Raw genomic sequence first — 24,639 nt, forward strand, 5'->3', positions numbered from 1 at the left:
TCGAAATTCATTGATTCGGTTCATTCGGTTCAAATTCGATTCGATTTAGTTTAGCTCTAAAACCAGAAAGAACATGGTCTAAGTGTAAAACAGGTCAAATAATACCTCATATATGTCAAATGGTGTATACAAGTCATGTTGTAAGGGTCAAATAGTTTTGATAGAACGGAGTATTCATTAAGCCAACGCGGCACTTTTACGTACTAGGTGGGAACAATCACAAGGACAGTGCCTATTATTAGTAAAATTGCAAGGCAATATATATCTTAAATCCTGAATTCAACAAATTATTAGTATGAAACTTCTTGTTTTTAAGTCAAGTTGACTGCTTCCAATAGCTTGATTATTTATGTCTGTGGGGCAAATACTAGAAAAAGTCTTCTGTAAAGAGCGTGGCGAAAGCTTAACCAATATAACAATACTACTACAAATCAACGATTTATTTGAAAGTGCAGTCTGTAAAGTAATTCTTTCCTAGTAAAGTAATTCTTCAATTCTACGTAGTTCTAAGTAAAGTAGCAATCACGGTTATTGATATCGGTTTTACAACAATGAAATACAACCGAGTTATCAAGGTTGTTAGGTTACCGCACCGCCCTTATCTGTAGAGAAACAACAAAGATCAGGCCGTGACGATCGATGTCCAGATTAAATCTGAAACCGAAATTTAATATCATTGGTAGCAATCACTAACCAAAACTTCACGTGTAAAAGAAATAATTACCCTGGTAGGTGGTGTAGTTATCCATAGCTAGAGACAGAGACCAATGAAAAAATCATGAAAATGTAAATGCCTATATAAATCAAAGAGTAATGCAGTTCAAGAGCATCTCACACAAAACAACTACTGACAACTTCATACAAAATGAAACCAATCCACCTCCAAACCCAAAATGAATGTCCAAGTATTATTTCTCTACTATGTAGCAAACCAGCCTTTCTTGTCATCTTTGTTTTTCTTATGCAAAATATTACCGTAACTTTATCACTGCGTAGTATAGACTACCCAGGCAACGAGACCGACTACACTGCGTTGCTGGCCATCAAGAGCCAACTAAAGGTTCCTTCAAACTGGGTTTTAAGCTCATGGAACGACTCTATTCACCACTGTTCTTGGGAGGGAGTCAAATGTGGGCGTAAACATAAACGAGTGACTGTACTAGATTTGAGTTCTAGAGGTTTGGCAGGAACCATATCTCCTTTTATTGGAAACCTGAGCTTTCTTAAGATCATTAACCTTTACAATAATAGTCTATTTGGAGAAATTCCCAGTCAATTAGGTCATCTAATCAGGCTTAATGAACTACGGCTATTTAACAACACACTTGTAGGTGAAATTCCAGCCAACTTATCTCGTTGTGTTAACCTTAGAGTGTTTTTCTTAGCCAACAACAAGCTAGAGGGAAAACTCCCAATAGGACTAGGATTATTATCGAAGCTAACAGACTTTCGTGTGCAAATTAACCATCTTACGGGCCCTCTTTTTGACATCATACAAAATCTTACTTCTTTAGTATACTTAGTTGCTCATGAAAACTCATTTACAGGAACAATCCCGAACAGTATTGGTAGGATGCAAAATCTAACCATCATTCAATTTTCAGAAAATAAACTCATAGGCACACTTCCCACATCCTTTTTTAATATCTCCTCCCTTCAAGGTCTTGAGTTTATGTACAACCAACTACATGGCGAACTTCCAGCAGATGTTGGCGTCAATATTCCCCGTCTGACATCGTTCAACCTCGCGGGAAACAATTTCACAGGATTAATTCCAATCACGATACAAAACCTTACAGCTCTTGAATTTATTGGACTCCGTCAAAATAATTTTATAGGAAATCTTCCTTATAATTTTGGGAATTTTCATAAGCTAAATTATTTAACTCTAGGAGGGAACTTCCTAGAGGGTGACATTAATTTTATAGATACACTTGTTAACTGCAGCCAATTACGTATCCTCAATTTGGGACCGAATCATTTTTCAGGAATATTACCCAAATCTGTTGCCAATCTCTCCACCTCTTTGCAAGTGCTCGATATAGGAAATACTCTGATAAGTGGAAAAATTCCAGAAGGTATTACCAATCTCAACAATCTTGAGAAGTTATGGATGTACAACTGTAACTTAACGGGATCTATCCCTCAAGATTTCGGGAAGCTCTACAAATTGGAAGCACTTTTTCTGTACTCCAACAATTTAAAAGGTAAAATTCCCAATTCCATGGCCAATTTATCACGCTTGAGTTGGCTTGTTTTAGAAGACAACATATTGGAAGGGAGTATACCTCCAAACCTCGGGAATTGCCAAAGCTTGTTGTTCCTGGATTTATCAAACAATGAACTCAATGGAACCTTCGGCAATGAGCTATTTGAAGGATCTGCTTCATTTGTCAAAGTAGATTTGTCTCAAAATCATTTGGAAGGCTCCCTACCTTTGGAAATGAGTAAACAAAGTAACCTACAAGTCTTAGGACTGTCTAAAAATAAGTTTTCGGGTATCATTCCAGATAGTCTTGGTGACTGTTCTGACCTTCAATACCTCAACATGGATGGAAATTCTTTCCAGGGAAATATTCCATCATCTTTTGCTTCTTTGACTAGCCTCGAAGAAATTGACTTTTCTCGAAACAATTTATCTGGCCCAATTCCAGCATTCTTTTCTAAATTTCCTACATTATATTACCTTAACTTATCTTATAACGACTTTGAGGGAAGGGTTCCAACAAATTCAGTATTTGCAAATGTAAGTGCGGTCTTTGTTGCTGGCAATAACAGACTTTGTGGAGGAATAAAACAGCTTCACTTACCAAAGTGCATTGAGAAGAAAAGCTCGGGAAAGAAGAAAAGAATAATGTCTCATGCCCTTAAATTGATAATCCCAATTGTTGGCGCACTATTTGGGATGGTGGCCATAGCATCAGGGCTGTATCTAGGATGTCTCAAAAAGAAAAAGTCACCTCTTTCATCAGGTTCAATGATGGGGATTGTAACCATGAAAGTGTCTTACGACATGTTACTCAAAGCAACGGCTGATTTTTCTTCAGAAAATCTAGTTGGGATGGGATCTTTTGGATCCGTGTTTAAGGGGGTTTTGGATGGAAAGACCGTTGCCGTTAAAGTTCTCAACTTGCAACGCCGTTGTGCATCTAAAAGTTTCATGGCAGAATGCAACGCGTTAAGAAATGTCCGTCACAGGAATCTGATAAGCATCATAACAGCTTGTTCAAGTATTGACTTTCAGAGAAATGATTTTAGAGCACTAGTATACGAGTTCATGCCCAATGGAAGCCTAGACAGATGGTTACATGGAGTTGACGGAAACATGAGCCTCGCTCAAAGGGTGGATGTAGCGATTGATGTGGCCCATGCAATCAGCTATCTACACCATGAGTGTGAAACTCCAATAGTGCATTGTGATTTGAAACCTAGCAACATATTGCTTGACAATGACATGGTCGCTCATGTTGGAGATTTTGGATTAGCAAGGTTTCTTACTCAGCCTCGACATCCAAATCAAAGTAGTACAATTGGAATTAAGGGGACTATAGGCTATGCTGCTCCAGGTAATAATCATGTTATTCCTATTTATATTTAGTCTGACAAAAATCATATAACTATATTATCATCAAAAGACTAAGATGCACAAACTCAGTAATCTGCTCGACTTAATGCTAAAGTAGTACCTGTAATAATATTTCACCTAAAATACTCTCACGCATGCACAGTTAGTGACCTTAGTGACCTTACCTAGCTAACACATATTCATAGTAAATGAATTTTCTAAGGCTTGCATATTTATCTACTACCCATTTATACGTCTAAGCATTTGCATTGGGTTCACATGTCAGAGTATGGGCTCGGAAGTGAGCCATCTACGGAGGGTGATGTTTACAGCTATGGCATATTGCTACTTGAGCTTATGACAGGAAAGAGTCCGACAGACAGTATGTTCAAGGAAGGCTACAGCCTTCATCTACATGCAGAAGCAGCATTACCTGACCAAGTCTTGCAAATTGTGGATCCATCGCTTGAAGGAGATAACCTCACCGAAGAAGCCGAAGACCCAAGGGCAATCCAAGGTGAGCTTGAACGAAGAGTGGAATGCATTAGTACTGTGATGAGTGTAGGAGTGTCGTGCTCAAATCATTTGCCACAACAGCGAATGAAAATAGTTGACGCGAGAAGCAGGCTTCAATCAGCAAGAGACAACCTTGTTGGTGCTAGAAACAGGCGTAATCGTCCTGCAAGAGGTATAACATTAGACATATCATGAGTTTACTGTTAAGAAATGATTCTGAGAGTTTCAATTTGCTTAAAAATTCCGCTAACATAACATTATTTCTACTTGTAGCGCTGATGGTTACAGAGGCCTGACCGCCTAAGGTTGATTACAATCAGAAAACAAGCGTCCGCCAAATGAAGTCGGAAGAGAGAACTATTAGGACTTCAAATGTACAGTTGAATGTAAAATGCTTTTATGTTCCTGTCAGTTTGCTGTAAACATGACTAATAAAATGTTATGTACTCTAGTACTCTACTACTTATCATCATGTAATTATGTTTGTGTTTTCACAAAGCTACCTTTCTAGCTGGTTTGCTTCATATCGTGACTGTTCAATTCCGTGGTTTGCTTCATATGTCAGACTGCAGCTTCGGAAGTTGTTATGTGCTTCATTACTTATCATGTAATTATGTATTATGTTTTATCAAGGCTACCTGGTATCTTGTGTTACGAGCATAACATTCACATAAAATGTACAATTAATTCGACACGACTTACACAAACAGGTGCTCTGAGAGGCTAATCTCAATTATGCAAATTGATGGCTAAGTTTTTCCAATCGAATTTATGGCATGATAACAAGTATCAATATGAACTGCAGGAACTAAGAAACAGAAATATAAATTATACCTTTCTAAATTCTTCAATTTATTTGACCGTCACGACAAGTGAAATGCATAATTTTCGGTGATCACTGATCAGTGTCAGAGTGTCATGCTTCAACCATTTGCGAAAGAATAATGAAAATAACCGACGCCAAAAGCAGGCTTCAATGAGCAAGAGACAACCTTCTGAATGCGAGAAAAAAGGCGTAATCTTCCTGCAAGAGGAAGTATATCAGATATTTCCGAATTCCGAGTCACGAAATATTTACAGTTACGAAGTGATTACAAGTGAAACTAACAATACACAAATACACAAATACACAAATTCTGCTTGTGACATTAACGATTGCATACAGGAACCTAAGGTTGATTTTTACCAAAACAATTTATGATCCGCAAACTCAACAATACTAAAATCTGGGTTTTTCTAATTCATTGCCTTAATTCATGAGCAAGAGACAACCTTCTGAATGCGAGAAAAAGGCGTAATTTATGATCCGCAAACTCGATAATAATAACTAAAATCTGGGTTTTGCTGATTAGGGTTTTGCTAATTCATCGGCTTGATTAGAACAACAACTAATTAGATGAAAACTTTGAGCGCGTAAAACAACAACTAAATTAAATTGTGGAATTAGATTCAAAAAGAATTTGAATTAAAAAAAAAAAAAACTTGAATTAAATAAGAAATTTGTCATAGTAATCCAGAGACTTACATTTTGCCAACGTTTTCAGGGAGCTTACGTTCTCCATTGCTATCGATTTGTGATCTATCATAGTACTATGATACCGGGGATTGAGTATTTGTTATAGGTCCCGAGGATTACCACTTCTTATTAATAACTGAAGGGGTAGAATATGTAAGTTCTTGAATGTGAGAACGGTAAATTTGCTATCTTAAAGTAACTAATGACTTTGACTAATGACTTTGAAAATAAGTGTAGTCGGCGTTGTGAATTAATTTAAGTTAGTCTCCCTAATTTCAATTAGTCTTTTCTACGATTGTGTTATATACTGCTCCGTATTATACGGTCTTCATTGGCATATTATGAAATCTTTATTGTCATCTTAGATATGTATGATCGTGTTTGTCAGTATGTGCCCTAATTATAATCAGCAAGTCTCAATTGTGACGGTGTTTTGTCTTAACTAAACACATGAGTAGTACTTGACCCGTCGCAAGTTTGTGACGGATATACCCGTTATAAATGAGAATATGTGAATTATAATATGATAAGGATTCCTATATGTCAAACTTCACCCGTGTAAAAAAAATGCAATTAGTGAAGAACTTATACAATCATCTAGCACACACCGCCGCTTCCATAGTCTTGCTTCCTCTTCTAAATTGATTCTCAAATAAATAACTAAGAGATGGAATAGTTGGCTGAAAGACATGCGCTATTTCAACCAAGAGAATGGACTCAAAAATCAAAATACAACAAAAGCATCATAATCAAGTGGTTTTAGAAGCCCATATACTACGTCTGATAAATTTGTTTTTACCGGGTCCAATGATTTGGTGGACGTAACATTGCATGACACAAAGTTTATTATTATTGTTAGTTTAGTTATGCTTAACACGGTAATCAAAAGAGCAGAAATCATTGACGAAAGTAATGAATTGATTAGTATCTGAAACAATATTTATGTAGATTAAAAAAAAAAAAACTGAAAACTACTCGATTATTATATAAGATATTACCTTTTTCCGATAAATATTCACTGGTCTACTATTTCCGCTTTCAAAGTCACTGTAATAGGTACCGCCAATCCGTCATGCATACTTCGCCATCCACCTTAAAACAGCCAATCAAAAAAAAAATTACAAATCAATTATAGTTATAGAGTAAGCAATATAATCAAATTAAACAAAAAAATAGCACGTAAAGAGCAATACGAGCAATATAAGATAGTTATAGTTACAAATCAAACATTTAGGATAAAAAAAAACGTAAAGAGCATATTATAAAAAAAAAAAAAAAAAAAAAAAAAAAAAACGACCAATATAAATTTGTGAATATATTTGATTATAAGAACATATGAAGATTTCATATTTATATTGACTGGTATTTGTATTTTACTAAAATTTATTATAAAGTCTATCTTTTAAGATTAAGATTTATTTTTGGTATTTATTAATATGGTATTTATCTTTTTAGATTAAGATTAATATTTACAAATTCTATTTTTTTCTACGACTAATATTATTATTTTAATTAGAGTGTTTAAAAAAACTTGGAGTCTCTAGAATTGCCTGAAAAAAGTCTCTTTTATATATATATACTAGATTTAATGCCCGGGCAATGCCCGGGCCAATTTTTAATATCATATAATTATTTTCTAAATCCTATTCTTTTGGACTTAATTTTGAATTGAAGTTATAGGAATTTTACTTTTATGAACTGAACGTATAAAAGCTGAATTGAATTTATAAGAACTTAATTTTCTTAACTGAACTTATTGAAGCGACTAAGTGCGCGCTTCCTTGAACCAACAAAAAAACCACAATAATTTTCAAATCCTACTCATGAAAATATTCAATTCAAACTCTAACTCCATATTGACTGAACTATGCACAAAAAGCATTTTCTCAAGACCAAGGAATAATTATAGGTATTTTTTGCGCAGAATAAGTTTCATATAATCTCGATAATATTAACTCGCGCATATTGAATTTGTAATATGGTCGAATTTCAATTTGTTTTGAACCATTTAGAGATCACAATCCACTATATATACATGAAAACAAACGGTTAATCTCCGTATGTCTAGGGAACATACTATTTTTAAAAAACTCCTCATGAGAAAAATCCAATTTATAATCACAATTATACTTTAATCTATTTTATTTTATTAAGCTAAAACTCATGTTCTAGCTACTTGTTCTCAAATCTCAATGTAGATGACTTATAATAATAATAGTAAAACATATTGATGTTAGCAACACTAAGCAATACAAATGATTTAATTAAACATTTAATTTATTTAACTAATTATAAGCTATAGTCAATTTGTTAAGGTCAATTCGATTTCACTCGAATCAATTGAACCCGATTCAAAACCGTTTATGTACTATAGAACATTGACACAAATAATACATTCTAGGTCCGTTGAGAAAAATCGTTAAATCTATGTTCTATACGTCGACTTCGTATGCTATATTGCTAACCAAAATATGATCTTTTTATTTCATGTATTTTATTGTCCTACATAAATACATAATACTTCTAATATATATGTAAAAGTTTATTTAATTAATTTATGTATATTATTATCCTATTCTGTCTCTTTTTAGGAGAAATACTAAGGGGTATATTACTCCCTCCGTTCAACTCCACTTCGCATGTTTGCTTTTTGCACGGGTATTAAGGAGCGGATTAAAAAAACTATAAAAAGTACATAGGGAAAGAGAATGGTGGGGTTAAAAATGTTAAAAAAATATATAAAGTTGAGGTTTTATGGTAGATTAGTGTAGGGTATGGATGTCATTTTTTGTAAATATAGAGTGTGAATAAGGATAGAATGGTCATTTTCTTGGCCTAAAAAGGAAACATATAAAGTGGAGTTGAATGGACGAAAAAAGAATACATGTAAAGTGGAGTTAATGGAGGGAGTATAAGATTAGGGATGTCAATGGATCGGGTTCGGGTCGGGTGAAGCCTCATCCGTCATCCATCCGTCTTTTTAAAATCTCATCCAACCCGTCCATCATCCGTGAAACATATCATCCGTCATCCATCCATCCATCATCCATGGATGAAACGGGTGGATCGGGTGATAAACGGGTGTTGTGTATTTATATATTTCAAGTTAAAAAAAATGATGATTTTTTTTTCTCTACAAAAATAAAGTTAGATAATTAATTTAGTTTAACTTTCTACTGGGTAGTTTCACAAAATATTTATATTAAGGGTAGAAAAATATGAAAATTTCAACATTTTATATCTTAATAATGTGTTATATGTAAAAAATAATTAAATCGGGTGATGGATGGATAGCGGGTGGATGGTGGTTGGAATTTCTTCATCCAACCCATCCGTCATCCATCATCCGTTTCATCCGTCATCCATCCATCATCCATTTAAATCGGGTTTTCATCCATCTTGTAGGATCTGATCCAGATTATTGAATGGACATTTATATTTGTGTTTGAAAACAGCAAATTATGTTAGGCAAAACACAATACCGTCAGAAACCCAACGCAATAGGTTACAAAAATTAACTTAGGTGTTCGAACTAATAAAATCAATCCAATCCGAGGCTAAACCGATAGCCAATATCAACCTTATTTGCTTCAACTCAAACCTAACCTGAACCAACCCTATATTGACTCGGCATGTCTTGAAGTGTTTCATGTTTAGGGGTAAAATTCCAGACAATTACGTCCTCCACGCCAACAAGCCACAGTGGTTCATATTTCTCGCGACAAAGTTTCCATGAAACCAATAAACGAATGTCAGTTGTCCCTTGAAATTAGTAGACATATAGAGATTAGTTCTATATGTTTTGTGTTTATAACTAAAATATCTTATATGTCAATTTTAACTTATAATTCACTTGTTTTTTTTATTCTAGGGGTCACTATCTCTTTTTTAAAATAAAATTTTAAATTTAATTTCATTATTGATATGTCAAACCAAGTGTTAACCAAATGATTGATGTCTAATAATAATAGGAGTATAAGTCGAAAGACAATATTTTATGAATGCAAGTATATTTTGGTTTAGTTATTGTAGACCGTTTCACCCGTGTAAGACCGTCTTATTCTAAAATTTATGAATTTTCTTCTTATATTAATTGATGTACTTTTATTCTAGGTTAAAAGTATGAAAGATAGTGATGATGAAGAACATACTGCGTATTGTTTAGATTGCGAACAATATGAGATAATTAAAAATTTGGTGCATTCAATTGTATATAAAAAGATACGAACTATAGGTAGTATAATATCTCCATTGTTATTCTTCATAGAGGGCTTAGTAAAGTGAGCAGAGAGAAGAGAAGACAGCATAACTGTAACTTTGGTTCAACGTTGGTTCAGATGTTTTCAATTTCGGATATCTTTCGGATATATTAGGGAGTGCCCTGTACAACTGTTTTGACATTATGTGTTAGATCTAAATAACGAAAACGTAAATTGTGAATCAAGAAAAATTTAGTAAGTCATGACTGGTAGCTAACGAAACAAAACACAAACAAAAGTTTGATGGTCTTACATTAATAAGGTAGTTTTTGCCTTTACTCTTATAGTCTTTCACAACCTTTATTTACCTGCGACCAAAGTAATATAGATGATTAGTAAAGTAAATCGCACAATTAAACGTATAAAAAAAATAGTTTTAAAAAAATTCAAGGCATATGAAAAAGGGCAGGGTAGAAGTATTTGTAGCAATTTTATGCAAGAGGATACCCTTTATAGTATATAAAGTCTAGTATTTTACTCCGTATTTTGTTTTAGTTTGTTTTCTAAGAGGACTAAAACTCTTGAATTTTGATTTAAAGTTTGTTAATTGCGTACACACAAATGCTAGTCTTATACTCTTAGGGGTTGTTTGGTTGATCAAGGAATTTAATTTTCCTAGGAAAATACAATTCATGGGAATTAAGTTCCCTCATCCAATTCGGGTGAATTTCGGAAAAGTGTTTGGTTACTCATGTTGGAATTAAATCCCACAGGAACTTCCAATGACCATGGGGGAGTAGGTAAGCAACTTCCTACATCATGTAGGCATTGGAAGTTCCTGTGAGGTTCTAATTCCTACATTTTCCAAAATTTATGGCAACCAAACACAACCCATGTTTTTCAAAATCATGGGATTTTCCAATGCCTATGTTTTCTAAGTGGCAACCAAACGACCCCTTAGGATCTGTTTGGTAAGGCATTTCAGGTACCTGATTTGGTCAAAGTAGCTTATTTGACCAAAATTTCAGGTATCTTATTTTTCTGTAAGCGTTTGGCAAGTAGCTTATTTGACCAAATAAGCTACCTGAAATGAAATGCTACCTAGAGTAGCATTTGAGATTTCAGGTACCTGATTTGGTTTAATTTTCCATTTTTACCCTTTAAATCTATACTCTATTAAATAATTATCATATCCTTTTCAAATTATCAAAATGGAAAGCAAACTCTTTGTCGCAAGCAGGTAGACTAGTTCTAGTCAATGCTAATTTAGCTTCGAAGGGAACTTTTCAAATGCAAAGCTTCCTTCTTCCCTCGTCAATCCATAAAAGATTAGATAAAATTAATAGAGATTTTCTTTGGAATAAGAATCCTTCACAACGCTCCCCTAATTTGATTGGTTGGCATAAAGTTTGTTTACCGAAATCGGTTGGAGGACTGGGAATAAAATCTTCGGAAGCAGCCAATAAAGCTCTTCAAATGAAACTTCTATGGAAAATTCTTATGGATAAAGAAAGTATATGGGTCAGAGTGATAACTAAAAAATACTTGAGAAACTGTTCACTCTTTGATCATAAGCCAAATTCAGTCTCTTCTTGGCAATGGCGTGAACTCATGAGTCTCCGGACTCTTTTTAGAAAAGGTCTGAGATGGCAGGTAGGTAATGGTAGCAATATTAAGTTTTGGTCTGATAATTGGGTTTTCTCTCACGCTCTTACCAGCAGTATGGATGAGGATGATAGTAGTCGTGATCTTAATCTTTTGGTTAGAGATTTCATAACCTCTGACAAACAATGGGATGTTTGTAAATTATCCAATTTAGTGAACAATGATATTGTGAGTCAGATCACTAATATCCCATTGCCACACAATGATATCCCAGATACCCTGATCTGGGGGCTGTCCGTGGATGAAAATTTCTCTACCAAAACAGCAACTTGGCTAGCGCAAGGGTTGTTTGACCAAGCTCTTGACAAATGTGAATTTCAGTGGATTTGGAAATTGAATATTCCTCCAAAATTGAAATTTTTTCTTTGGAAAGCCTGTGTTGACGGCCTTCCAACGAAAGGTAGACTTCTCAAGAGTCATATTGATGTCCCACCTCATTGTGTTTTGTGCAACAATCCTATTGAAAACATAGATCATTTCTTTTACGAATGTCCATTGATTGGGTCTGTTATCCAAGACTCGAACATTATTAGTTTCAACGAGTTTGTGTCAAATTATGATAATATTGCAAGTCAAACTTTTCTAACGAAACTTAATTATCTTAAAGATTTAATTCCAAAAGATGATTTCCTTAAGATTATTTTTATTTGGTGGAATGCATGGTTCCATAGGAATGATATTATCTTCAATAATGTTAATTTAAGTATCAACAAACTTATTACTTTATGTAATAATAGCACTAAAACTTGGAATGTGACTAGATTTAAGGATCTCAACAATCCTAAGATACAAGAGTCAGCTAGAAACAACACTAGTAAGGAAGAAATTTGGTGGGAAAAACCTAGAATCGGTTTTCTAAAGCTAAACTTTGACGGATCGAGAATAGAAGGTAATAAAGCTGTTTTAGGATATTCTATAAGAGACCACAATGGTAAAGTTGTTTTGTTAGGAGCAAAAAAGTGCGGATCCAATAGTATCCTTGTTACAGAAGCTCTCGCTCTAAAAGAAGGTATTTTAGCAGCTAAATACTTAGGAATCCCAAAGTTATTTGTGGAAGGTGATAATTTATGTGTTATTAACTCAGTTCGAGGTACTTGGCAAATTCCTTGGGAAATTTCTAGTATTATCAAGGATGTGAAATTAGACCTTCATTTTTTCGATGAAGTGATAATTAAACATTGCTTTCGTGAAGCCAACAAGGTTGCTGACTTCATGGCTTCTATTGGACATTCATGTCCAACTCTTTCGAGGTGGTTTGATAGCCGGTGGCTTCAACTTACCTCCCTCATTCGAAAGGATGAGATAGGTTAGTCCTACCCTAGAGGATCAACCTAGTTTTCTTTCCTAATCAAAAAAAAAAAAAAAAAAAAAAAAAAAAAAAAATCCTTTTACGTCATTTTATCAAAATCAGTTACTTTTTCAGTTAGTTTGCCAAACATTTTTTTTATATAATCAGCTACCTTATCAGTTCCTAATTTTCAGCTACCTTATCAGTTACCTTTTCAGGTTTCAGTTACCTTTTCAGTTTTCAGCTACCTTTTCAGGTTTCAGCTACCTTTTCAGTCAGTTTTATCAAACAGAGCCTTACGTAACATTGCTAAAATTATAATTTGGGTGAAAGTCTCCTGCGTTAAAAAGTTTATCTTATCAAACAGAGCCTTACGTAACATTGCTAAAATGTGTAATTACCTGTAAGTGTTGATGATGATCAGTACCTGACAAGTTCATTAATTCAAATTGTATAATGATCATCAATCATCATCAACAATTTCGCATTGTTTGAAATAAATGTCATTTGCCTGTAAGTATTGATGATGATCAGTACCATACAAGTTCAATAATTCAAATTGTATAATGATCATCATCAACATCAATAAAATTGTGTCACTTAGGATCGGAATTTATGAGAAGGAAGACACGCCACATGACATGTCAGCCTGTCGGTTTCATAGAACAAACGGTTGCATAAATAAAGCTAAATCCTTTTCATGCCATGTTTTATTAAAATTAATCAGATTTCAAAATAAAACTGGAAAATTGCTTACAGAGTTCCGAAGTCCGAACCAAAGATACCATGTATTACTCATCCCATCGGCCATCGCAATCATTTGTATAGAGGAAACATATTCTGCCAATTGTTATATAAGAACGTTGATTTTAATTGCAAAATTCTTCTAAAATGTCTTTTGAGTAACATAATACATTTTCGATCACCCAATTTTAACTAAGAGGATAAACTGTCTACAAAAATGGCGGGAGTGTAAATGCAAGGCAAGATAGGAAAACGTGAAATTTGGGGCACAGGTGAAATGATTGAGACCCAAGATAGTCCTTGAATCGTGAAATTTGGGCCACATTTACCTTAAACCATGCTCTATTCTCTAACAAGTAACAACCACAGGCCACGGCTGACATGCAAGAGTTAGTTTTGATTAAAGGTGCATTAATTCAAATTATTGATGGTGATAAGTACTTGACATAACTGTGTCATTACCCGTAAGAGTTGATGATGATCAGTACCTGACAAGTTCATTAGTTCAAATTGTATAATGATCATCAATCATCATCAACAATTTCGCGTCGTTTGAAATAAATGTCATTTAGAGTGACGGACCAGTGGCATCGGACATTAAAAAAACAATAGAAAGACAAGCATTTGAGGTGTTTGTCAACAGTTGATAGATCGAGTCACTAGTCTAGATCTCGCCTAATGTATACACTACACATATAACTTTTCATTATTTACTCTGTTTTTTATAAATTTTAGGCATCTCAGGAATTTTCATATTTCACCTCAATACGACGGTCTAAGTGGTAATGTTTGGTAAGATTTACGTACCAGTCAAATTCCGCTGCAAAGTTCACAGCCATGAGCCAGTATGCCGAGAATACGAGAACATGTTATATCAGATCCCTTGTAATCACCGTCTCCATGGCTGGCATATAAAGCAATAAAAAAATATCAGACCCAAGAAAATGGAGAATAATTATCAGTGGTGTGCCAACAATCTCAAATTCTCAATCTCTCCGGATATAATTCTGGCAATGAAGGGAAATAGATGAAGCATGTGTAAACACAGTTTAGTATTGTGATCTTTTTCAAGAAACTATATATTGTAAAATGCATTCTGCAGAGTATTAAACACGCCATCCCACTTGGCATGTGCATAATGGAAACGCCACACACAGTGTGTGGCGTGTCTTCCTTTTTCTCAGCATCGTAAATTTCGATCTTACATCGACTCTATTTGTGTTTGTTAAATACTTTTGAGACGGCACTAATTAGCTCGCTTTTTATGTCTTAAAACATAATAAGATTAGCTGACTTCACATGTAAGAGAAATAATGGTTAAGCTTACACTAGTAAATGGTGCAATTACCCATTCTCCAAACAAAAAAAAACAAAAAAAAAAAACGCACAAAAACAAAAATAAGAGAAAAAATCATGGTTTAAATGCCTATATATATATATGAAAGAGTGACACAGTTCAAGAGCATCTCACACATAACTACTGCTGAAACTTAAACAAAATGAAAACAATCCACATCCAAACCCAAATTCAAAGTCCACGTTTTATTTCTTCCCTATGTACCAACCTAGCCTTTCTTGTCATCTTCAGTTTTGTATTGCAGAATATTGTAGGAACATTAGCACTGCGTAGTACTGACTACCTAGGCAACGAGATCGACCATACAGCGTTGTTGGCCATCAAAAGCAAACTATTGGACCCTTCCAACAGGGTTTTAAGCTCATGGAATGACTCTAATCACCACTGTTCTTGGGAGGGGGTTACTTGTGGGCATAAACATAACAGAGTGACTGTATTAGATTTGAGTTCTAGAGGTTTGGCCGGAACCATATCTCCTTTCATAGGAAACTTGAGTTTTCTAAAAATTATTAGTTTTAGCAATAATAGTCTATATGGCGAAATCCCCAACCAATTAGGTCATATATTTAGGCTTCATGAACTATGGCTAGATAACAACACTCTTGTAGGTGAAATTCCACATAACATATCTAATTGTGTTAACCTCAATATTATATACTTAAACAACAACAGACTCGAGGGAAAACTCCCACAGGAATTAAGGATATTGCCAAATTTAAAATACCTTTATGTGACGCGCAACAATCTTAGGGGCCCTCTTTTTGATATCATACAAAACCTTACTTCTTTAGTAATAATAAATGCTGATGAGAACTCATTTACAGGAACTATTCCAAACAGCATCGTTAAGATGCAAAACCTAACTGAATTAGTTGTTGGATTAAATGAACTCTCAGGCACACTTCCCGCGTCCCTTTTCAATATCTCCTACCTACAAGTTGTTGAATTTGCTGACAATCAACTACAAGGAGAACTTCCCACAGATATTGGCTTCCCTATTCCTCGTATAGAATGGTTGAACCTCTGGGGAAACAACTTCTCAGGATCAATTCCAATCACAATACAAAACCTCACAACACTTCGACTTCTTGATCTTCATAATAATAGTTTCACAGGAACGGTTCCTTATGATTTTGGGAATTTTCAGAGCCTAAATGTTTTAGCTTTTGCGCGTAACTACCTAGCGGGTGACATCAACTTTATAACTACACTTGTTAACTGCAGCCAATTAAGTACCCTGAATTTGGGATACAATCACTTTTCAGGAATACTGCCCAAATCTGTTGTCAATCTCTCCACCTTTTTGAAACATATCCTTATCCAAGAAACTCTGATAAGTGGAAAATTTCCTCAAGGTATTACCAATCTCAAGAATCTTGAACTCTTAGGCCTATTCGGATGCAAATTAACGGATCTCTTCCTAAGGATTTCGGAAAGCTTCACAAATTGGAAAAACTTATGCTGAGTTCAAACAGACTAACAGGTAGAATTCCGAGTTCCTTGGGCAATTTATCACACTTGAGTAAGCTTACTTTAGATGACAACATATTGGATGGGAGTATACCTCCACATCTCGGGAACTGCCAAAGTTTGTTGTACCTAAATTTATCAGACAATGAACTCAATGGAACCTTAGGCAATAAGCTATTTGAAGGATCTGCTACATTTTTAGGAGTAGATTTGCCTGATAATCACTTGGAAGGATTCTTTCCTTTGGATATGAGTAAACAAAGTAACCTAGAAACCTTAATAATGTCCAACAATAAGTTTTCGGGTGTGATTCCATCTGGTCTTGGTGACTGTTCCGACCTTCAAAACTTGTTCATGGATGGAAATTCTTTCCATGGAAATATTCCTTCATCCTTCGCTTCTTTGGCGAGCCTCCAACTAATTGACTTTTCTAGAAACAATTTATCTGGCCCAATTCCGTCCTTCTTCTCCAAAGTTCACAGATTATATTACCTAAACTTATCTTACAACAATTTTGGGGGAAGGGTTCCGACGGATTCAGTATTTGCAAATGCAAGTGCGATCTTTGTTAATGGCAACAGCAGGCTTTGTGGAGGAATTAAACAGCTACAATTACCTAAGTGCACTGAGAACAGAAATAAGGAAAGAATAAAGTTGATATTTCCAATTATCAGTGCACTTGCTGGGGTGGTGGCCATGGCGGTAGGGGGCTTAGGGCTCTACCTGGCTTGTATCAAAAAGAAAAAGATACCTCTTTTATCAGGTTCAATGCTGGGTAATGCAACCATGAAAGTGTCGTATGACATGTTATTCAAAGCAACATCTGCTTTTTCTATAGAGAACCTACTCGGGACAGGCTCTTTTGGATCCGTGTTTAAAGGGATTTTGGATGGAAAGACGGTTGCAGTGAAAGTTCTCCACTTGCAACACCACGGTGCATCTAAGAGTTTCATGGCAGAGTGCAATGCGTTGAGGAATATCCGTCACCGGAATCTGATAGGCATCATAACAGCTTGTTCTAGTATTGACTTTCAGAGAAACGATTTTAGAGCTCTAGTATACAAGTACATGCCAAATGGAAGCCTAGACAAATGGTTACATGGAGTCGACAGAAACATGAGCCTTGCTCAAAGGGTGGATGTAGCGATTGATGTGGCCCATGCAATCAGCTATCTCCACTACGAGTGTGAAACTCCAATAGTGCACTGTGACTTGAAACCTAGCAACATATTGCTGGACAATGGCATGGTCGCTCATGTTGGAGATTTTGGATTAGCAAGGTTTCTTACTCAACCTCAACATCCGAACCAAAGTAGTACAATTGGAATCAAGGGAACCATAGGCTATGCTGCTCCAGGTAATAATAGTGTTATTCCTATTTATAATTAGTCTGACAAAAATCATATAACAATATTATCATCAAAACACTAAGATACAAACACAGCAATTTGCTGGACCTCATCATACATGCAGAGTTAGTGACCTTACCTAACTAACATATATTCATAGTAAATGACGGTTATAAGGCTTGCCTATCTATTTACGACCCATTTATGCGTCTAAGCCTTTGCATTGGGTTCACATGTCAGAGTACGGGCTTGGAAGTGAGCCGTCTACAGAGGGTGATGTTTACAGCTATGGCATATTGCTACTTGAGCTAATAACAGGAAAGAGGCCGACAGACAGTATGTTTAAGGAAGGCTACAGCCTTCATCTACATGCAGAAGCAGCATTACCTGACCAAGTCTTACAAATTGTGGACCCATTGCTTGAAGAAGATAATCTCACTGAAGAAGCCGAAGACCCAAGGGAAATCCAAGATGAGTTTCAACGAAGAGTGGAATGCATTGCTTCTGTCATTAGTGTTGGAGTGTCCTGCTCAAATCATTTGCCACAAGAACGAATAAAAATAGTCGACGCCACTAGCAGGCTTCAATCAGCAAGAGACAAGCTTCTGAATGCTAGAAACAGGCGTAATCTCCGTGCAAGAGGTATATCATGAGGCGTAATTATGCTGAAACTTTCAACTTATTTAATTAGAAACTCTGCTAACATAACATTATTTCAAAATTGTACCGCTGATGGTTACAGGGGCCTGATCGAGCAACGTTGATCATAACCAGGAAAACAAGGGGCCGCCAATTGAAGTCTCAAGAGAGATATATTAAGACTACAAATCTACTGTAGTTGAATGTAAAATGTTTTTAAGTTCCTGTAAGTTTGCTGTAAATATGACTAATAAATTGTTATGTAATCTACTACTTATCATGTAATTATGCATTGTGTGCTTTTAAGGCTAGCTGGTTTATTGTGTTAAGCAGCATAACATTCACATAGCAAGTACAATTAATTCGACACCGACTTACACACAGCCACACAGGTGCTCTAACTCTCTGAGAGGCTAACTTCAATTTTTCAAATTGTATCAGGTTTTGCTTTTTCAGTCAAATTACATGCATGATACAACATTTACCAAATATGAAGTGCAGGAACTTAAAACAAATTAAAAATTGTACCTTTCAAAATCTTCAATTTATTTGACCGTCACGAACGACGAGTGAAATGCATAATTCTGGTGATCACTGAAAATGAAAATAACCGACGCCATAAGCAGGCTTCGAATCAGTAATAGACAACCTTCTGAACGCGATAAAAATGGCGTAATCTTCCTGCAAGAAGGAGTACTTCATATCAGTAGACATATCAATGTTGCTTATCTTTGATTAAAATACACCTCACAATGAATATAAAAGATAAACAAATGATTGAGACGTAATGAGTATCAGTTAATCCGGGAACTCAACTTCACTTGGCAACTGTGTTTATTGATTAGGGTTCTAAGAATTGTTGGCCTTGATTAGAAGTAACTCTAATTAGATGCAATCATAATATTACTCCCTCCTATTATCATCATTTGTTCATAATTATTACTCCCTCCGATTATCATCATTTGTTCATAATTTCCTTGACAAGTTTTGAGAAATGAGTTACTCGTAATTTCCAATAATCGAATCGGAGGATAATAACTAAATAAAAAGTTTGATTAAAAACCTTGAATTAGATAAACCGCGAAAGTGGTAATTTAGCCCCTTAACTTTGTTCAATGGTGAAATTAGGCCCCTTAAGTTTCAATTGTAGCAATCAAACCCCTTAACTTTAGTCAAAAGTGCAATTAAACCCCGTTGTTCGATTTTTCATGAAATTCCACCAAAATTCATTTTTATAATCCAATTAATTAAATATAAATTTAATTTTTATAGCCTTATAAATTGTATACAATCTATAATTATAATAAGTAGTATTTTTATAATTTTACAATTTTAGACAATTTATTATAAATGTAAGAATAGTTGATCTAATTTTATCATATTTTTATTTTATTCATTATAGATGAATGTAAAATAATAATTAAACTTATATAAATTAATAAAGTTAAAATTAGTAATTTTTATGTATAATTAGTTGTATAATATAAATATAAAATGTATTTTTATTGAGATTTAAGTGAAAAATAAAAATTGGGGTTGAATTTCACTTTTTGTTAAAGTTAAGGGGCCTAATTTCACCATTAATTCGAGAGACATACATTTTGCCCTTGTACTCTCCACTTTCTCATGATAGAGGGACAGTGGGACGCTTTCACTACTCAAGTTTACACCTGCTAAACGAGTTAACAAGGCCGATTTTCGAGTTAAAAGCTTTCACTGCCACTATAAAAGTTTATTATTTCTAATTTTGCCATTGTAAGATTATTTTTTCTTTAGTTGCCATTGTAAAAGTGGAATACTATGTTTAATGCCATTTTATAACTTGTTTCACCTGCTATAAGAGGTTACTATTACATTCATTTTATTTTATTTTCAGAGCTTTTTATAAGATTATAATGAATTCGTTTATAGTTTTTCGAAAGACAAACAAAATGTTTTTTCATTCTCAAATCTTCTATGTTATGTCATTTAATTTCTCAAATGTCGAAAAATTTATAGCCTTTGATTATTAATATTTTTTACCAAAATGTTCATAACATAAAAGGTTTAGTAAACAATTCCTTCAGAACATAAAGAATTTTTTACGAAAATTTTCAACATTACTTGGCCGGCACATGAATTGCAACATCACACGTATTTGTTTTGTTTTGTTTTGTGAATATATTATATAACTCATACCAAACTTACAACTAACTCATACCAAACTTACAACTTACTTCATTGTTTAATCATCACGAATTTCATCTTCTCGTATTGAATCAAACAATCCCTTCTTTTATCACTAATAAGAAACAAATATTTAAAAAAGAATAGTCTATAGATTATTTAATTAGGTTATAAACATTGAGAAAGAAAAAAAAAGCTGTAAAATACTAAGAAAAGGCTAGTTTTTTATGATTAAAACTTTTTGAGAAAAAACAATTCGGTTTTTAATTAATTATCTAGAGAGATTTTTGTCTTTTAGCTAAACCTAAATATTCCGAAGATTTTCGTAAAAAAAAAAGTCCAAAACCTTAAAATTTTATGACATTTGAGAACTTCAATGACATAATACAGAAGATTTGAATGTAAAAAAAAAAAACAATATAGCTTGAGTTTTAGTTAATTACTATAAGAGTTTTTCTAACGTTTAGGGCACACATTAAGAAGCCATAAAAGGAAAAATTCTCAGAATAATTTCATTAAAAATGGCAATAATGAGTTCATCACTAAATTTATTATGAAATTATCCTGAGAATCTTTCCTTTTATGGCTTCTTAATGTGTGCCCTTAGGACACACGTTAGAAAAACCCTTACTATAAAGGAATCATTTATTATTTTATAAAAAGTCATGAAAAATAACTTTTTAGTGGAAAAAAAATAGAGGTAATAGCAACCTGCAATAGCAGGTAAAATAAGTTACAAAATGGCAATAAACATATGAATCAACTTTCACAATGGCGCTAATAGAGAAAATAACTTTACAATGGCAAAATTAGAAATAAATAACTTTTAGAATGGCAGTAAAAGCTTTTAACTCGCCGATTTTCAGTCCGGTTAAGTTACGTTGGCTCATTTTTGTGTCAATTATTATCAAGTTTTTTATGGATAATAATTAGTGTGTAACAGTAAACATTTGGGTGGGGTTAATTCGAGTTCAGGTCAAGACCGTGTCTTGAGTTCAGGTGCCAGACCGAGTCCGAGTTGGAACATTCGGCCCGGGTCAATTTTGCCGGGTCTATAGTCAAGTTATCATAAATATTTGTGTAAAACCGTTCTACAATACGTTTTTGAGAAATACTTGCGTAAGACGGTCTTTCGCAAATTTATTGTAAAACGGGTTATCATTACACTATCATACGTAGAACTCTTTTACATAAGACTAAATGATTCGGGTTATTTATTGAGAGCCCGAGATCTCATTTTGTTTATTTAGTTACCAAAGGACCATCCAAGTAAATAATTTATGAAACATCCGTAAATATTTTCAACTATTAAAATAAGGTTAAATTACAAATAAGACATTTTAACATCAAATGTTCTGAAGCAACTCAGTTTTATAAAAAAAAAAAAAATCAAACCACTTTTTTTAAGACATGTTTATTCACAAATCACTACATATACATTATTTTATTGTTCATACTCAACTCAGACTCGTCTCAGACTTTATTACTTTTTCAGTACACTTTTCTTATGAGGTTTTAGATTAAAAAAAAAAAAAACAATAATACTTTAACACATGGTATTTATTGGTTGTCATTATAAAAAGGTGGGGTCAGACTCTTGTAGAGTCTTAAGTTGAGTCTTAGATTTCCAAAACTCAACTTAAGATTTTGTCAAAATTTAGGTAGATTTTGTGTTATTATTGGGGATCTTGACTCTTAAGTGAGTTTTGTCTTGTCTCGAGACTCACCAATAATCTTACCCTACGTATATAACATAGACAACGTTTGATACCAAAACTTGAATTGGTACAGATTGGTGTTTGTTACACTGACCTATGTCTATAACTGGACAATTACAAGAAAAAAGCCCCACCAAATAAGGTTAAATTACAAATAATTCATTTTAACATCAAATGTTCTAAAGCAACTCAGCTTTATAACAAAAAATTCAACCACTTTTTTTTAAGACATGTTTATTCACAAATCATTGCAGATCATCTGAGTGAATCATTCTTTTTAGTTTTTCGTCCATAAGATAAGTTATTGAATTAAATTTCTATTTTACCCTTCTACTCCCTCCTATTCTACATAAACCTCCCTATTCATGGGGGACACTAGAATTAAGGAGGGGAATTAAAATAAGGTAAAGTATTGTAGTAGAGTTTGGTAATTGGGGAGAGGGAAGGTATTGTGGAGTACTCCCTCCATTCAACTCCATTTTGCAAGTTTGATTAAAATCAATATATATATATAAAAGAGGCTTTTTTCAGGCAATTCTAGAGACTCCAACTTTTTAAAATTACCTAACTAATTTTTATTTAAGATAATATTATGTATAATTATCCCAATATTTATGCAAATTCTATCTACATACGGTTTTATTAATTTTAATTTAAAATAATTTTATGTATAATTAGTTATCCCCAATATTTGTGCAAATTCTATCTAATAGAAACAAATTAAATAAAAAGTTGTATTTTAAATTAATAAAAAATATGAATAATTAGCCCTCTAATATTTGAAACTATACCTAATAATACAGTTCTACTAAACATTCACTCCTCCCCCGGGACATACAATTGGACTTCTACTAAACTTCTACCAACCCTGCAATACAACGCTATATATAGATATGTAGATTCATCTATCGTAATTCACACACTGACCGCATACATATTTCTCCTTCTTCGTTTCTCTACAATGGCACATGATCATTGATTATGTTTTTATATGTTTATTAATATGTTTTTTATATAGATATAGATATTACGTGACCACAAATATGATTCAACTACTATTTATTATGTAGGATAAGTTCTTATACACTGATCAACGAACTTACGGAGACATGAAAACGGGGAAATCAAAGTTCGGGTTTTTAAGCTATGGGATGTTCTGAATTTTGCGGAAAAAACGGTCTTATGAGTTATGTGTATAGATATGGTTTTAATCTAGGAAGAGGTTAATCCGGGAAGAGTGTATGTATGATACCCGTCACTTAACGAAGGAATGAGAACGAAAAGAACAACTAAGTATAGAGTAAAGAGCGGTGTATGAGAAACTGGATAACCTTCTTATATATACACAACAGTTTTAGCAAGAATCAGAGCACCACGACTAAGCAGCTTACCACGCTTTGCGACGCCGAGGTTATGGTAATCTTATACAGTCATGATATGCCCAACATACCACAAGCATGGTGTTCTGAATCCAATTATGCTACCGTCATCGAGAAGTACTATGGGAAGAAGAAGCGGAACAAGAAAGCTAAACCCGATTTCTATAAGATGGGTTGAAGGATTTGAATGGTGTTTTGACGGCAAAAGTTGAATGTGTCAATAGAATTAATGGGATCAAGGAAGGTAATAACAATAATAGAGTTTAGTAGTTCGTATGAAACTCGGGATTCTGGGTGCGAAACCCAACGGAACGATACTGTCAAACACGATGAATTCGATAGAATCTATTGCCTGGGATTTATGAGTAATCCAGTTTCTTCATTATCAGAATTCTGTTCAAAACCCAACGGAACGACATACAATTAATATCATAAACGGGACTTAATTATTGCGAATATCGATCATTGATGTAAGCCATATACAAACAGAGAAATACAGAGCCAATCATTGATCAAACAAAACAAGATTATTATTAATTTTAATTTGTAATTGCGGGAGCCATTAATTAGGATATTTATTTCTTCCACACGCGATAATGCCGCAGGGTGTATGAATCCATAGTGAAGAAAAAAGAAAGAGAAATTAACAGGATCGTCTTACGGATTTGATGCTTCAATGGAATATGGTAAATGAGAAATGATTGTTGTCGATCAATTAGGCTGAAGCAAGGGAACAAGTAACTAAGTAAGAGATATTAGGGTTTTTATTAGGGTTTGTTTTATTAGTCTCAAGCAAGGGAACAATTTATTAATATTCTTCTTTTCTATTATAATGGGTTATCTCCTTCTCTCTCATCATAGGCTTGGATTGAAGGGTTGTTACATATTAATTCGCAGCGAATTTACCGTTTGTATATGGTTATAACTGATAATTCTAAGTTCAACTTATACCGTATGAAATATATATGATCAGTATTTATGATGCTAAAGACCAATTAAAGAATAAAGAAACCAATAATGAAAAACCCTAATTGGAAACTCCAATTTATTTATACATTAAGATTATTG

General features: G+C 34.0%; 2 protein-coding genes and 2 long non-coding RNA genes across 7 annotated transcripts in view; 3 read left to right on the forward strand and 1 right to left on the reverse strand.

Moving 5' to 3' along the window:
* The window catches only part of LOC141605036 (uncharacterized), a 148,547-nt gene that overhangs the window by 103,867 nt on the left and 20,041 nt on the right, over nucleotides 1–24,639 (forward strand). The window lies entirely within an intron of this gene.
* The window catches only part of LOC141605014 (uncharacterized), a 37,959-nt gene continuing 13,509 nt past the window's right edge, over nucleotides 190–24,639 (forward strand). Inside the window, exons 1-3 of one of the 3 annotated variants that reach the window (XM_074423642.1) lie at nucleotides 190–3,566; nucleotides 3,852–4,253; nucleotides 4,355–4,709. In XM_074423642.1, coding sequence (XP_074279743.1) covers nucleotides 866–3,566; nucleotides 3,852–4,253; nucleotides 4,355–4,377 — 3,126 coding nt within the window. In that variant the 5' untranslated portion in view covers nucleotides 190–865 and the 3' untranslated portion in view covers nucleotides 4,378–4,709. Of the gene's footprint in view, nucleotides 3,567–3,851; nucleotides 4,254–4,354; nucleotides 4,710–24,639 lie in introns of those variants that run through there. The other 2 variants (XM_074423644.1, XM_074423643.1) reach the window with 2 other exon arrangements.
* The window catches only part of LOC141605034 (uncharacterized), a 34,911-nt gene continuing 14,431 nt past the window's right edge, over nucleotides 4,160–24,639 (reverse strand). Inside the window, exons 1-3 of one of the 2 annotated variants that reach the window (XR_012526268.1) lie at nucleotides 5,607–5,691; nucleotides 4,916–5,105; nucleotides 4,160–4,244 (exon numbers count right to left, since the gene is read on the reverse strand). This is a non-coding gene — a long non-coding RNA (uncharacterized LOC141605034). Of the gene's footprint in view, nucleotides 4,245–4,915; nucleotides 5,106–5,606; nucleotides 5,692–24,639 lie in introns of those variants that run through there. The other variant, XR_012526269.1, reaches the window with a different exon arrangement.
* LOC141606919 (uncharacterized) lies at nucleotides 14,993–18,746 on the forward strand. Its single transcript, XM_074426306.1, has 4 exons — nucleotides 14,993–16,205; nucleotides 16,334–17,677; nucleotides 17,910–18,311; nucleotides 18,412–18,746. The coding sequence occupies exons 1-4, from the start codon at nucleotides 14,993–14,995 to the stop codon at nucleotides 18,417–18,419; spliced, it is 2,967 nt and encodes a 988-aa protein (XP_074282407.1). The 3' UTR covers nucleotides 18,420–18,746.

This window comes from Silene latifolia, chromosome 10 (genome assembly GCF_048544455.1).
Source record: "Silene latifolia isolate original U9 population chromosome 10, ASM4854445v1, whole genome shotgun sequence".
NCBI classification, from domain to species: Eukaryota; Viridiplantae; Streptophyta; class Magnoliopsida; order Caryophyllales; family Caryophyllaceae; genus Silene; species Silene latifolia.